Raw genomic sequence first — 13291 nt, 5'->3', positions numbered from 1 at the left:
ACAGTATTAGCACATTTGTTAAAATAAATTGTTTTCGTTTTATTTTTCCTATTTTTTTCCTCAACTCTTCTTCAGGTTCCTTGAGTTATTCATAAGGAAAACTTGTCTCCCACTGCAGTTCCCTTATCCTTGGCCCTATTGGTTCCAAAGTCCCATTTCACAAGTGGGAACAAATTCTCTTCCTCGGGTGTGTGCTAAGTGTTCTTCCATGCTGAAAGTCATCTAGCAGTTACCTAAGCATTGCTAGTTGTTTACTAAAGAGGCTTGTCAAAATTGTTTTTCTAGTTTGTGAGCCACTGTCTGGGGCCAAGTCTTAAGGGTAGCCGAATCAAAGCTATTGTAGCCTCCACATCTTTTTCTAAGGTTCCTGCCATGTCCCAGAAGTTGTTTGGTAGCTTCCACATCTCTTCAAGAGATCTATCAAGAGTCGCAGTTACAAGATGGGTGGCTATATAAATCAATCTAATAACAAATAAATAAATAAATGCTCCACTCCCCACAGGATTCTTCGGTCTCTGTGCTGTCATTATTGGTACTGAGGAAATGACACATTGAGGATTCAAAACGTTCTAAGAGGCCTGCTTTGCCTGATTCTGACCAAAGCAAAATGAAAAAGGGGATAAAAGCCTGTCACTTCTCCAATCCAGCTCTATGCAATGGTGTTCTCCAACTCTGTAACTGCCAGTTTCATCATTAATGGAGTCTTGAGTCTTCACCAGCTTCTCTTCAGTCATAGAAATCAATCCTGGAATGGGGAGATCCAAGACAGATGCCCCCTAAGATCATCTACTCTGGACCACCCTCTTATTCATCCAAATAGTTGAAACTGAGACCTTTCTCTTCAGTTCCCCTGAGATCTCTTAGATTGTTGTTGGTCACACCCATTTTGTTTCTGAAGGGCGTTTCTTCCCAATTTCAGTCAGTTTCATGCTATCCTGCTCTTCTAGGGCAGATCATTAGTCCTCTTAAAGTCCAGTTCAGTGGACCTTTTACTCACAAGAACAATCCAAGATACAATGTGGTAGTCCATTACATGTATTAACCTTTCAGTCCATTCCCTTCTTGAGATGGTGAAATATTTGCAATCACTTCATAAGAATGACAGAGCAACATAGTCAGTTCCCACTGAAGTTATGCTGGCTGCTAAGCAGGCTAAGTTTTCCACCTTCATACAGTAGTATAGACTGGATCTCTATTTCCTGAAAGGTGTAACCTTTGGGAGAGCCATCCTCTATTCAGTCACCATATGATGACTAAACTGTCCTCCAGACAAGAAGTTTGCTATTCAGCCATATGTGTGAATCACAGAAACCACAACGAAGTACTGGTTACTTATCTGTAATTTCTTCATGTTGTCATCTATGGATTCACAAACCCACCCTCTTATCTACTTGGTTTCAGGGGCCCTCAGTGTTTGTTCAGATCCTTACTGTTGGCCTTGGGAAGCAGTTTTACAGGAGCCATTTCCAGTCACTTGGTGCACCAGGGAGGGTCTGGGACTCTTGATAAGCAATTATGTGAGTTTTTGTTGTTGTTTATTCATTCAGTCGCTTCCGACTCTTCGTGACTTCATGGACCAGCCCACGCCAGAGCTTCCTGTCGGTCGTCAACACCCCCAGCTCCCCCAGGGACGAGTCCGTCACCTCTAGAATATCATCCATCCACCTTGTCCTTGGTCGGCCCCTCTTCCTTTTGCCCTCCACTCTTCCTAGCATCAGCATCTTCTCCAGGGTGTCCTGTCTTCTCATTGTGTGGCCAAAGTATTTCAGTTTTGCCTTGAATATCATTCCCTCAAGTGAGCAGTCTGGCTTTATTTCCTGGAGGATGGACTGGTTTGATCTTCTTGCAGTCCAAGGCACTCTCAGAATTCTCCTCCAACACCACAGTTCAAAAGCATCTATCTTCCTTCTCTCAGCCTTCCTTATGGTCCAGCTCTCGCAGCCATATGTTACTACGGGGAACACCATTGCTTTAACTATGCGGACCTTTGTTGTCAGTGTGATGTCTCTGCTCTTAACTACTTTATCGAGATTTGTCATTGCTCTTCTCCCAAGGATTAAGCGTCTTCTGATTTCCTGACTGCAGTCAGCATCTGCAGTAATCTTCGCACCTAGAAATACAAAGTCTTTCACTGCTTCTACATTTTCTCCCTCTATTTGCCAGTTATCGATCAAGCCGGTTGCCATAATCTTGGTTTTTTTGAGGTTTAGTTGCAAGCCAGCTTTTGCACTTTCTTCTTTCACCTTCATCATAAGGCTCCTCAGTTCCTCTTCGCTTTCAGCCATCAAAGTGGTATCATCTGCATATCTGAGATTGTTAATGTTCCTTCCAGCAATTTTAACTCCAGCCTTGGATTCCTCAAGCCCAGCATGTCGCATGATGTGTTCTGCGTACAAGTTGAATAGGAAGGGTGAGAGTATACAGCCCTGCCGTACTCCTTTCCCAATCTTAAACCAGTCCGTTGTTCTGTGGTCTGTTCTTACTGTTGCTACTTGGTTGTTATACAGATTCTTCAGGAGGCATACAAGATGACTTGGTATCCCCATACTGCTAAGAACTTGCCACAATTTGTTATGGTCCACACAGTCAAAGCCTTTAGAATAGTCAATAAAACAGAAATAGATGTTTTTCTGAAACTCCCTGGCTTTTTCCATTATCCAGCAGATATTGGCAATTTGGTTCCTAGTTCCTCTGACTTTTCTAAACCCAGCTTGTACATCTGGCCATTCTCGCTCCATGAATTGCTGAAGTCTACCTTGCAGGACCTTGAGCATTACCTTACTGGCATGTGAAATGAGTGCCACTGTTCGATAGTTTGAACATTCTTTAGTGTTTCCCTTTTTTGGTATGGGGATGTAAGTTGATTTTTTCCAATCTGATGGCCATTCCTGTGTTTTCCAAATTTGCTGGCATATAGCATGCATTACCTTGACAGCATCATCTCGCAAGATTTTGAACAGTTCAGCTGGGATGCCGTCGTCTCCTGCTGCCTTGTTATTAGCGATGCTTCTTAAGGCCCATTCAACCTCACTCTTCAGGATGTCTGGCTCTAGCTCACTGACCACACCATCAAAGCTATCCCCGATATTGTTATCCTTCCTATACAGATCTTCCGTATATTCTTGCCACCTTTTCTTGATCTCTTCTTCTTCTGTTAGGTCCTTGCCATCTTTGTTTTTGATCATACCCATTTTTGCCTGGAATTTACCTCCAATGTTTCTAATTTTCTGGAAGAGGTCTCTTGTCCTTCCTATTCTATTGTCTTCTTCCACTTCCGCGCATTGCTTGCTTAAAAATAATTCCTTATCTCTTCTGGCTAACCTCTGGAATTTTGCATTTAATTGGGCATATCTCCCCCTATCACTGTTGCCTTTTGCTTTCCTTCTTTCTTGGACTACTTCTAGTGTCTCAGCAGACAGCCACTTTGCCTTCTTGGTTTTCTCTTTCTTTGGGATGTATTTTGTTGCCGCCTCCTGGACAATGTTGTGAACTTCTGTCCATAGTTCTTCCGGGACCCTATCTACTAAGTCCAGTCCCTTAAATCGATCCTTTACTTCCACTGCATATTCCTGAGGGATATTAGTGAGCTCATATCTAGCTGATCTGTGGGTCTTCCCTAATCTCTTTAGTCTGATCCTAAATTGTGCAAGAAGAAGTTCGTGATCAGAACTACAGTCAGCTCCAGGTCTTGTTTTTACCGACTGTATAGATGACTGCCACCTTTGGCTGCAAAGGATGTAGTCAATCTGATTTCGGTGTTGTCCATCTGGTGAAGTCCATGTATAAAGCCATCTCTTAGGTTGTTGGAAGAGAGTGTTCGTTATGCAGAGTGAGTTGTCTTGGCAAAATTCTATCAGCCTATGTCCTGCTTCATTTTGTTCTCCCAGGCCATGCTTACCTGTAATTCCAGGTGCCATTTGATTGCCCACCTTAGCATTCCAGTCTCCCGTGATGAAAATAACATCTTTTAGGCGTGTTGTCCAGTAGGTGCTGCAGATCCTCATAGAACTGCTCTACTTCAGCTTCTTCAGCATCTGTGGTTGGGGCGTATATTTGGATCACTGTGATGTTAGATGGCTTGCCCTGAATTCGAATTGAGATCATTCTATCGTTTTTAGGATTGTATCCAAGCACTGCTTTAGCCACTTTACTATTAATTATGAAGGCTACTCCATTTCTTCTGTGGTCCCCTTGTCCACAGGAGTAGATCTGGTGGTCATTTGATGTGAAGTGGCCCATTCCAGTCCATTTCAGTTCGCTGATGCCCAAAATGTCTATCTTTAATCTTGACATCTCACCAATAACCACATCCAATTTGCCCTGGCTCATAGATCTTACATTCCAGGTTCCAATGGCGTGTTGATCCTTAGAACATCGGATTCGCCGTTCACCACCAGCACCGTCAGCCCCTAGCCGTCCTTTCGGCTTTGAGCTAGCTGCGTCATCACGTCTGGGGCTAGTTGAGCTCATCCTCTGTTCCTCCCCAGTAGCATTTTGACCATCTTCCGACCTGGGGGTCTCATCTTCCGATGGTATACCGACATATCTCTGGTTGTACTGATCCATTTAGTTTTCATGGCAAGAATACTGGGGTGGGTTGCCATTACCTTCCCCAGGGATTGCATTTAGTCTGACCTCTCTGTCATGACCTTCCCGTCTTGGGTGGCCCTTCACGGTTTAGCTCATGGCATCATTGAGGTGCTCAAGCTCCAGCACCACGACAAGGTAACGATCCTTTGCTGAAGATGTGAGTTTTAGAAGGTTCCAAACAAGGCTCTGTACAGGCAATTCACAGATGAGCATTTTTTAACTGCAGTTCCAGATAAGTATCCATTTTTTTCTTAGATTCATGTATTAAGATGAGGTTTTTGACTAAATCAAGTGATTGATAGCAATTATTCAGAGGATTCAGCTCTTTTTTGTAGAATCACAGAATTGGAAGAAGTTTTGTAAATTATCAGTTTCAGTCCAGGAATCCAGAGTAAAGAATTCCGGACAGATGGCTGGCTAGCTGTTGCTTGAATACATTCAACAGTAGTTCTGTAATAAAATTCCTTTTATTGTTTGCAAGTTTTTTGTTAATGTCAATTGAGATCTGTCTTCCTGTGACTTAGGGTCAATATTCTCTATCCACCACTTCTGAGTGTAGAAAACCGATCTTGGTTGTTTTCTGTGGCAATTTCTTGAGGTACTTGAACAGGGCTATCATATCTTTGTTTAGGTATTATTGTTTTGGATACTTCACCACTACCTGTTTAATGAAACCCTGCTGGATATTCCCCTTTAAATGGAAATTAGAATGGCCTCTATAAAAAGCATGTCCTTTTCAATTACAGCTCCAGTGTTTGGAGCACTCCCACAAAATATTTCTTCCCCTTTCTTCCATTTTTCTTCAGGAGCCAAGTTAATGCTAGCCATCTCAGGATGTCTTCAGCAGTTTATTTCTTAAAACACTCCAAAACACTATAGTTTTGTTATCTAATTTTGTTTGTTGGTTTTGTGATCTAATTTTGTTTGATTTTTCAAGTTGCATGGGGTTAAAGGTAGGAGTTGTATGTACAAATTACTTAAACTGTTTGGGAATATACTAAAAAGTGGTATATTGATATTTTAAATAAATAACTATCTCATGTTTTCATGTTCAGAGACATTAGATCCCTTCAATATCCCTAATACACAGTTTCAAAGATGCATATTAACATATGAATGAAACACTGTAGTATTGAAACAAGCCAATCATCAGAAAGTCTTCAGTCCTCAGATACCAAGACTCAGTAGAATGCTTTGGTTTCCATCTAAATTATTCTAAAGGCCGTAATACGGCATGTTTAGCTTAGCAGATCTTCCAGAGCAGACTGTTCCATGATACGAAAAGTCCTGCTCCTTCTATTTATTCATCTGAAATGAGGGGAGGGAACATGTGAAGGAGTAAAGCAACATGTGGGGTCTGTAGCAGAGAGAAAAGCTTACATGCAAACCAACAGCAAAACAAGGGTACAAGGCAAATACTACTTTCAGAAAAGCAAGGTACTTTCAGCCACAGGAAATAGAAGCATGAATTGATATTTAATTCTGACCCTGCTGCCAATAATCTCATCTTGCTTCCCTTTGTAAGGGGTTAGTGAGAGGCTGGAGCCAAGTACAGTAGAGAAGCTGAAGGGGTTTTAGGATAGTGTTGGGGCACAAATTCAGGAGTCTCTGCAGCAGAGACTGGCCTTTGATCTAAGAATGGATGACTCGATGCATGGATGCTGTAATGACTTGAGTGAAAATAAGCAATAGTAAAATAAGCAACAGGAAAGCATAGGAAAAAGGACATGCTAATATTCTGTAAAAACCTTAGTTAAATTCTCTACATATAATGTCCAATCATGTCCAGTGTCCTGTTTCTGTTTCTCTTATTCTCCTTCCCCTCCACTTTTTGCTGCTGCAGATGAAACTCTCCATGGAAGAATTCAGAAATCTTGCAGCAAGATATGGAGAGCTCTATCAGTCTTCTTTTGATGCAGACTCAGAAACTCTGAGAAATGTGGAACTGTATCCTGCTTCTTATAATATGAAAAACGTTTAAAACTTTGAGCTTAATACTAAAGTCTCCACTGTATTGTTATTTATTGTTATTTATGAATACTAAGAGAAAAGAAAAAAGAGAGCTTCTTCAAAAATGTAGATAGGTATTTAGTGTCTTAACTTCCCCCTTCTCTGTACTCTGACCAATCTGCAGTGTTTATAAACATTTAACCCCCACCCCACCCCCTTAAAACCATACTGTGTGTGTGTTTGCCTTGCCTCATGATGTATGGTATGTATGGAAGCCATTCTTGTTTGAATTTGGTTATCCTGCTTCTTAAAACACAGAGCCTGGATGTTATTTTCCCCCAAAGGAGGATGCCTTGAATCTACTATGGGAGCTTAGGAAGGGCAAAATTTGTGCAGGCAGTTCTTACATGCTTATAGTTTGAACATGCTAGTTTCTCTTTAAAGTTAAGAACAAAACATAATTACTGTCAGCTTGCCAGAATTCATCACCTTTTATTTTAAGTCAAATTTAAGCTCTGTCCTATTTAATATAGTCCATCCCACTTTGTCTCACTATTAATGATGGTATTTCATTATCACAAGTAGGATTGTGCAAACTCAGGTCTTCTAAGCCTGGAACAAAATTCTCTGTACTTCAAAGCTTTGTTCTGAGCTGTGAGCAAAACAAGACATTCCATTCCAAATTGTTGTTGTTTTCATTCCTCCAAAGGTTGGGGAGCGCAAAAGCCATTAAAGCAGCAGACACAAATTCCTTTACTGATATGAGAAAGTTAATAGTTCATAGATTGTAATGTAATGCTGCTGTTGCTGTATCTTCTCTGTGAGTCATGCTGTCTTTTTTAGATAAGCTGCTGAATGCAAAAATGTGCTCTGTGCAAGTATTTCAAACAACCTTTTGGTTGCCAAATACAAAAACCACGCTGCTTCGTTTATGTGTTGGGAGTTTTGTTGACAAGTTACTAAATGAAAAATTGGGCATTGGGCTTGCCCATTAACAGATAGCTCCTGTTGCTGTGCTGTTGAGCACAGGTTGAAGGCAAGTTGCTAAATGAAAAGAAATGTGCTCGGGGTATGTAGCACATTGGAAAAATATCTCAAGCCAGCAACCAGGGAAGCGTATTTTTGCTGCTGTTTATCAGTTTTGTTAAAGTGAAGCCATTATTGTTGCTTGCTTCATTTCATGGCTCAGCTCAGTGACTGTATGCATGGGAATCTGAAAAAATTGTCTTTCTTTGGCTGGATATTTTTTTAAAATGTTAAAGTTGTTTTAGAAAGTCACCTTCTGGATAGTTTTTTTGCACATAGGTTGATAGGCAACATAGCTACCATCCTAGGTACTGCTATAGCCCCAGGACAAAAAGTAAGAGAGCATGGGGAGTTCCCATTTTACCTTAAGTAAGAATACTCAAAAGCGTTTTGAATTTTACTCAGTCAGAACATGGAAGACTCAGAACGTTCCACTGTAATGCTTGAAGTGGAAGTATTCTGAGTTTTTTTTTTTTTTTTCCATTTTGTGCACCCCCCTAGTTGCAGGCCACAGATACTTCTTTCCTAGATCTATTACCCAGGATTTGGGTTTTCTTCCCTTAGCTAAATATGCAAATAATTGAACTTGCATATTTGTATATGCAAACTGTGCTTTGTTACCCAATGGGACATAGTGTAAAATTACATCTTTTTTTTAGGCAGTGTCTACAGGATGGCATGTCTAATTTTGCTTTGGAAAAGCAGGACTCTACCCATTTCTCCCTGTCTGTTACTTAAGACTCTCATTTGCTTTATTTATTCTTTTGGCAATGGGAACTGCTGCTACAAGTGAAGTTCCAACTGTGTATAGATCTCTCTTGCTTACTCATATGCCTGCCCTGGGTTGCTAGCCATATCCTGTGAACTGTTCACTCAGGCCTTTTATGTCTTGTAGCACCAACTGCCAACTTCTTCTGAGGTTTTGTTGCACAGTTACAAGAGAAAAATGCCCCCAGGTTAAGAGTACCTGCGGTTCGTTCAGATAAATAGACTGACTTCTCAATAATGTTACGAAGTATATAATGTACTGTATGTGTGACAAATGTAGGTTCCCATCATTATTCAGATCCTTTTAGGTGTCAGATAATATAAAATAGATGTTGCAGCTTTTCTTCGTTAATATTCTTTAACATTACTTCAGGCAGCAGCAGAGTTGCTTATTAATATCACATGCAATTGAAGCTCTGATTTTAGATCCTGAATCTGCAAGGTATGTGTAATGCAGATTTCCTTTCATCATCCTTTTATTTGCTAAACTTTTCACTAATAAGCATGTTCCCTCCATATGGCTGAACCTTACAGGAACTCAAGTCCGGCGTATCTGGAAGGAACAGGTCGGGGAAAGCAGATGCAGACAGTTCTACTGTAAAATAAAAACTATACAAAGTCGTTGTGAAAGCTCACGTCAGCTACTTCCTGAATTCTTTATAAAAGCACTGTAAATGTAAATATTGCACTTATGAAAAACAGCTGCATTACATGACTATCTCTTCTAGGGATGCGCTGCAGTTTGGGTCTAAAGCCACACAGGTGCTTTGGGGTGGACATATGCCTTGTCTTTTCCTAGGCTTATACATATACAAGCATCTTTTCAGCTTTGAATCCAAATATCCCTACTGTCTTCCGTCAAGAAATGCTTTTCCCACTATCTTCTGCTAGCAAATGCTTGCATATTTCCTACGGAATATTATAAAGGGTTCTGGAGCACATTTGAGGTTCTGTATTCAGCATTGATTCAGTCCTGTTAGGCTCCACCACCAATCTGTATGAATCCAGTGCTCAGCTTAAAATGTGGGTGAGCTGAGACATTTTTTAGCCCTCAGAGCCCCCTCTGACCACAATTTCTGCTATTTTAAAGCAAGAAATATATACCAAAGCTATTACATAAAACTTAAAGTCAGCATCATTAAACAAATGGAAGAACCCCCGCCCCCATCCTCCCCAAACTAGAAGGAGCAGGTATTCCTGGCCTTTTCTGTCTTTTGGGAGGTCAGTCTCCATGTATTCAATTCATTGTTAAAACATCTGGACTTGTAGATATACCCCAGATGTTTTGGAAATATTTAAATGTTCAGTTCTGGAAAACTGAGATGTTAACTGTGAAATAGAAAACTATTACAAAGACTTAAGCAGCATAATGACTCCAATATTGAAGAGAATGGAAGAAACTATCCAAGAAAGTTACGCTTGCTTCCTCTTTGATATATTCCATTTCCTACATTTAATTTTGTATAAATAATAGTATTAATATTCCTTATTCTGCTTACCCTTTCAACTGGGAGTCTCCGAACTTGTATAAACACACACAGTGCACTGCAGGAAAGATGAAATAATTGCACACTGAATGTCTAAATTTTTTTACAGCTTTCAGGAATATGGCTCTGCTGGAGTGGCACATGCTGCAAGTGAATATGAAAGGAGAATGATATCTGTGTTTGGCCACGTGTTAGAAGAAGTGGAATCACTGAACCGAAAATATGCACCAGTATCCTACATGGCAAGTAATATCTATCTTGTTGTGGAGACTTCTGAAATACTTTTACTAACAGTGGCAAGTCAAAGTAGATTGGAAAAGTGTCAAGAATCAGAATCAATATTCAATTCAAGATACAAACTAGAAAAGGGGCTACATTAAGACTGAATATATTTAGTATATAGTTTCTGTTTCTTATATATAAAACACTCCAGCTTTTGGCCTGAGACAAGAACAGAATCCCCAAACTGAAAAGCTGAATATGGTTTTCTATATATATTTAATCAAAATATTTTTCAGTAGAAAAGCAGGAATGAAACTGTTTCTCTATTCTGCCTTATTTTTATTTCATTTTCCAGAACTTGAATTTTTAAAATGCACTTCAAGCCTTCATGCTGTGGTGGACATTGTGCAAAAGGTTCATTAGTAGAACGTACTAGAGACCTTATGTAATTGCCCCATCTTTGCTTTATTCAATAATGCTGATTGAGTTTCAGCACAGCTTTTCACTAGTCTAGTATTTCTTTTATTGGCTCAATCATCCATGAATACTAGTGCCATTTATACTTGCTCCAAAAACAAAGTGCAAACAATTCATGTTGTGTTGAGTTTATTCTATTGTCCGTACTTGGAACAAAACCAAGATTTTTAGATGTTGGCTTCAAGCCATTTTTATTTGATCCCTTGGAAAAGACAGCTTAGATTTTGAGATTATTATTTTTTGCATGTTGTACAGATAGACTTGAATTTCTATATACATGGAAATGGGCATAGATTTCTGAAGAAAAATTGAAATGACAATAGCATGTGAAAGGAAGAGAGGACAATTGCTTCAAGACTTGTTTGCATACTTCCCGAAGGCATGAGGTGGATTAAACAGGATGCTAGACTAGATTGATTTTTAGTCTGACCCAGCAGGGCTAGTCTCAGCTCAGGTCCATTTCTTGCTGGCTACTTTTGTTGACTGTAGTGCAGCCTTTGCCAGAATGCTACCCTTCAGATCTGCTGGACCTCAGCTCCTATATTCTTCCCGCCAAGCTAGCAAATGATTCTACTAATTGGAGGATTATTAGAATTAAGTCAAGATGAGCACCAAATTGGTGGCAACTGTTCCATCAGATAGTCCTTTGTGTTCCCAGTCCAGTATAGGGACAAGGGTGTTCTTCTTAGGTCTTGTGAATTTCCATTTCCATTTTCCTATCTCTGAAGCTGTTTTGATCTTAACAGTATGTTGTGTCTTGGCTTCCTAAGCACCAGGAACTGAAGTGCTAGTGTCCAAAGTTCCTGCTATTTCATATTGCTTTTGTAACAAGATTTATTCTGATCAGACTTGCCATTCTTTTGTTCTAGCATACAGCATGTTTATGCAGTGCAGTCATTGCCTTGTTGAAAGTTCCCTTGTCCTTTCAGAGGTATTTTTTCCAGAAGCTACAATCAACTAGCATTAAGGTAAACTATATTTGCATTGAATTATAACTACCATTAAGGTAAACTATATTTGCATTGAATTATAACTGCAGTTTGGGGGAAGAAATGTTATTTATAACTCCTGGATACACAAGCTGGCAAGAGTGGCTAGAGTGAGGTGGGGACAGCCAATTGCTACCTAAGCTCTGATTTACTAATGAAGTTAGATTTTTTTGATTAAGTACCTGAGCTAAACTTCACATCTGAAATGAAGTTTTGATTTAAAAAAATAATTTTAAATCAGTGTGTGTTCTGTTCTGTGTTGTATGACAGTTTTATGAAGAGCCTTGGTTGCTTTTTTAAATTCAGTGTTGCCTTGTGGCTTAAAGGACAAAGACATTTTCTAGCAAATAAAGATACTTCTTTTGAAGCAAGTATTTACTGTTTCTTTTATGTATTGATGTTGGGGGGTATTTTTGTTTTGCTGCTTCTTTGGCTTAAAAGGTAAAGGTAAAGGTTTCCCTTGACATTAAGTCCAGTCGTGTCCGACTCTAGGGGGCGGTGCTCATCTCCGTTTCAAAGCTGAAGAGCCGGCATTTGTCCGTAGACACTTCCGTGGTCATGTGGCCGGCATGACTACACGGAATGCCGTTACCTGCCCGCCGAAGCGGTACCTATTAATCTACTCACATTTGCATGTTTTTGAACTGCTAGTGTCCTAACAGCCAGGAACCACGCTGAGACAAGGAGTAGGTCTCTAGTGTTTTATTACTGCTACATAACAGAGAATCCTAACAAACTGAAGAAGCGTGGGAAAAACCCAGACATATAAACCCCAAAGGTTAAGGCGGGCCCGATCTGTGTCTCTTTGAATGGCCACCTAATTCCTCAGTACTACGCATGTGCTTTACAGCCTGGATGGGAGCCCCCTGCTCGCCATCCTCACTCATGACAGCTAGGTTGGCAGGAGCTGGGACCAGCAACGGGAGCTCACCCCGTCACGCCGATTCGAACCGCCAACCTTCCGATCGGCAAGCTCAGCAGCTCAGCGGTTTAACTCGCAGCGCCACCGCGTCCCTTTCTTTAGCTTGCTAATGCATTTTATCTTTTTTTTTTAATTTGAACTTTTTATGGAGAAATAAAACAGGATAAAACTATCTTACATAAAATCACTTCTCCACCTTTTGGCTAAGATCAAGTGTAGTATCTGTTCTTATCAGTTTATCTTACATAAATATACCAATGTGGCAGTTTGCAACTTTATTTCTCTAGCTTGGGTGAGTACCTCAGGTCTAGGCCACCCCTCTGACTTGATTTTTTTTTTAAGTAGAGGAGCTGCCCTACTTTGGTTTTTTGTTTTTTAAAACTCTGGTAATAGCCAGCAGAGAAAGACTGTGAATGAAGCCTACGCAAAATATAATATTCATAATTTATCCCATAGAATAAGTAGCAGTTTTTAAGGGAAAATAGGTTCAGAAGGCTAATCGGTCTGTGTCACTGACAAGCAGAGAGAAAGAGAGAGATCAGTAGTGTTGAGGTTCTCTTTCCTCCAGACTGGAAAGACTATTTTAGCTCTGTCTCTCTCTCTGACTTTGTGTCATCCTGGGCTGATGATGGCAGGAAAGCTATGGTGAGGGAAGGAGATGGGGTAGAAAGTAGGTGTGCAGAAAAGGTGATGGAATGCAGTAGTGACTGCTGCATAATTAAGAGTGACAGAACTAGTATTGCGTGTTGGATCATGTCTTTTTATTCTGTATTCCCATCCTTGTTGAGGATCTCAAGACAATGCATGAGGAAATCAAAGTTTCTTTTTGTTGCTTCTTGTCCATCCTCCCTCCCTCCCTC

General features: G+C 40.2%; 1 protein-coding gene and 1 pseudogene across 1 annotated transcript in view; both read left to right on the top strand.

Moving 5' to 3' along the window:
• Nucleotides 1-13291, top strand: part of INTS7 (integrator complex subunit 7) — a 43579-nt gene that overhangs the window by 24343 nt on the left and 5945 nt on the right. The window contains exons 15-18 of the mRNA XM_063303361.1: nt 6434-6537; nt 8708-8776; nt 9931-10063; nt 11390-11488. Coding sequence (XP_063159431.1) covers nt 6434-6537; nt 8708-8776; nt 9931-10063; nt 11390-11488 — 405 coding nt within the window. The remainder of the gene's footprint in view (nt 1-6433; nt 6538-8707; nt 8777-9930; nt 10064-11389; nt 11489-13291) is intronic.
• On the top strand, nt 12615-12789 carry LOC134488735 (U2 spliceosomal RNA; annotated as a pseudogene).

The sequence above is a fragment of the Candoia aspera genome, chromosome 1, assembly GCF_035149785.1.
Source record: "Candoia aspera isolate rCanAsp1 chromosome 1, rCanAsp1.hap2, whole genome shotgun sequence".
Classification (NCBI taxonomy): Eukaryota; Metazoa; Chordata; class Lepidosauria; order Squamata; family Boidae; genus Candoia; species Candoia aspera.
Note: the sequence above shows the minus strand (reverse complement) of the source record. Positions and strands in the feature narration are given on the sequence as shown.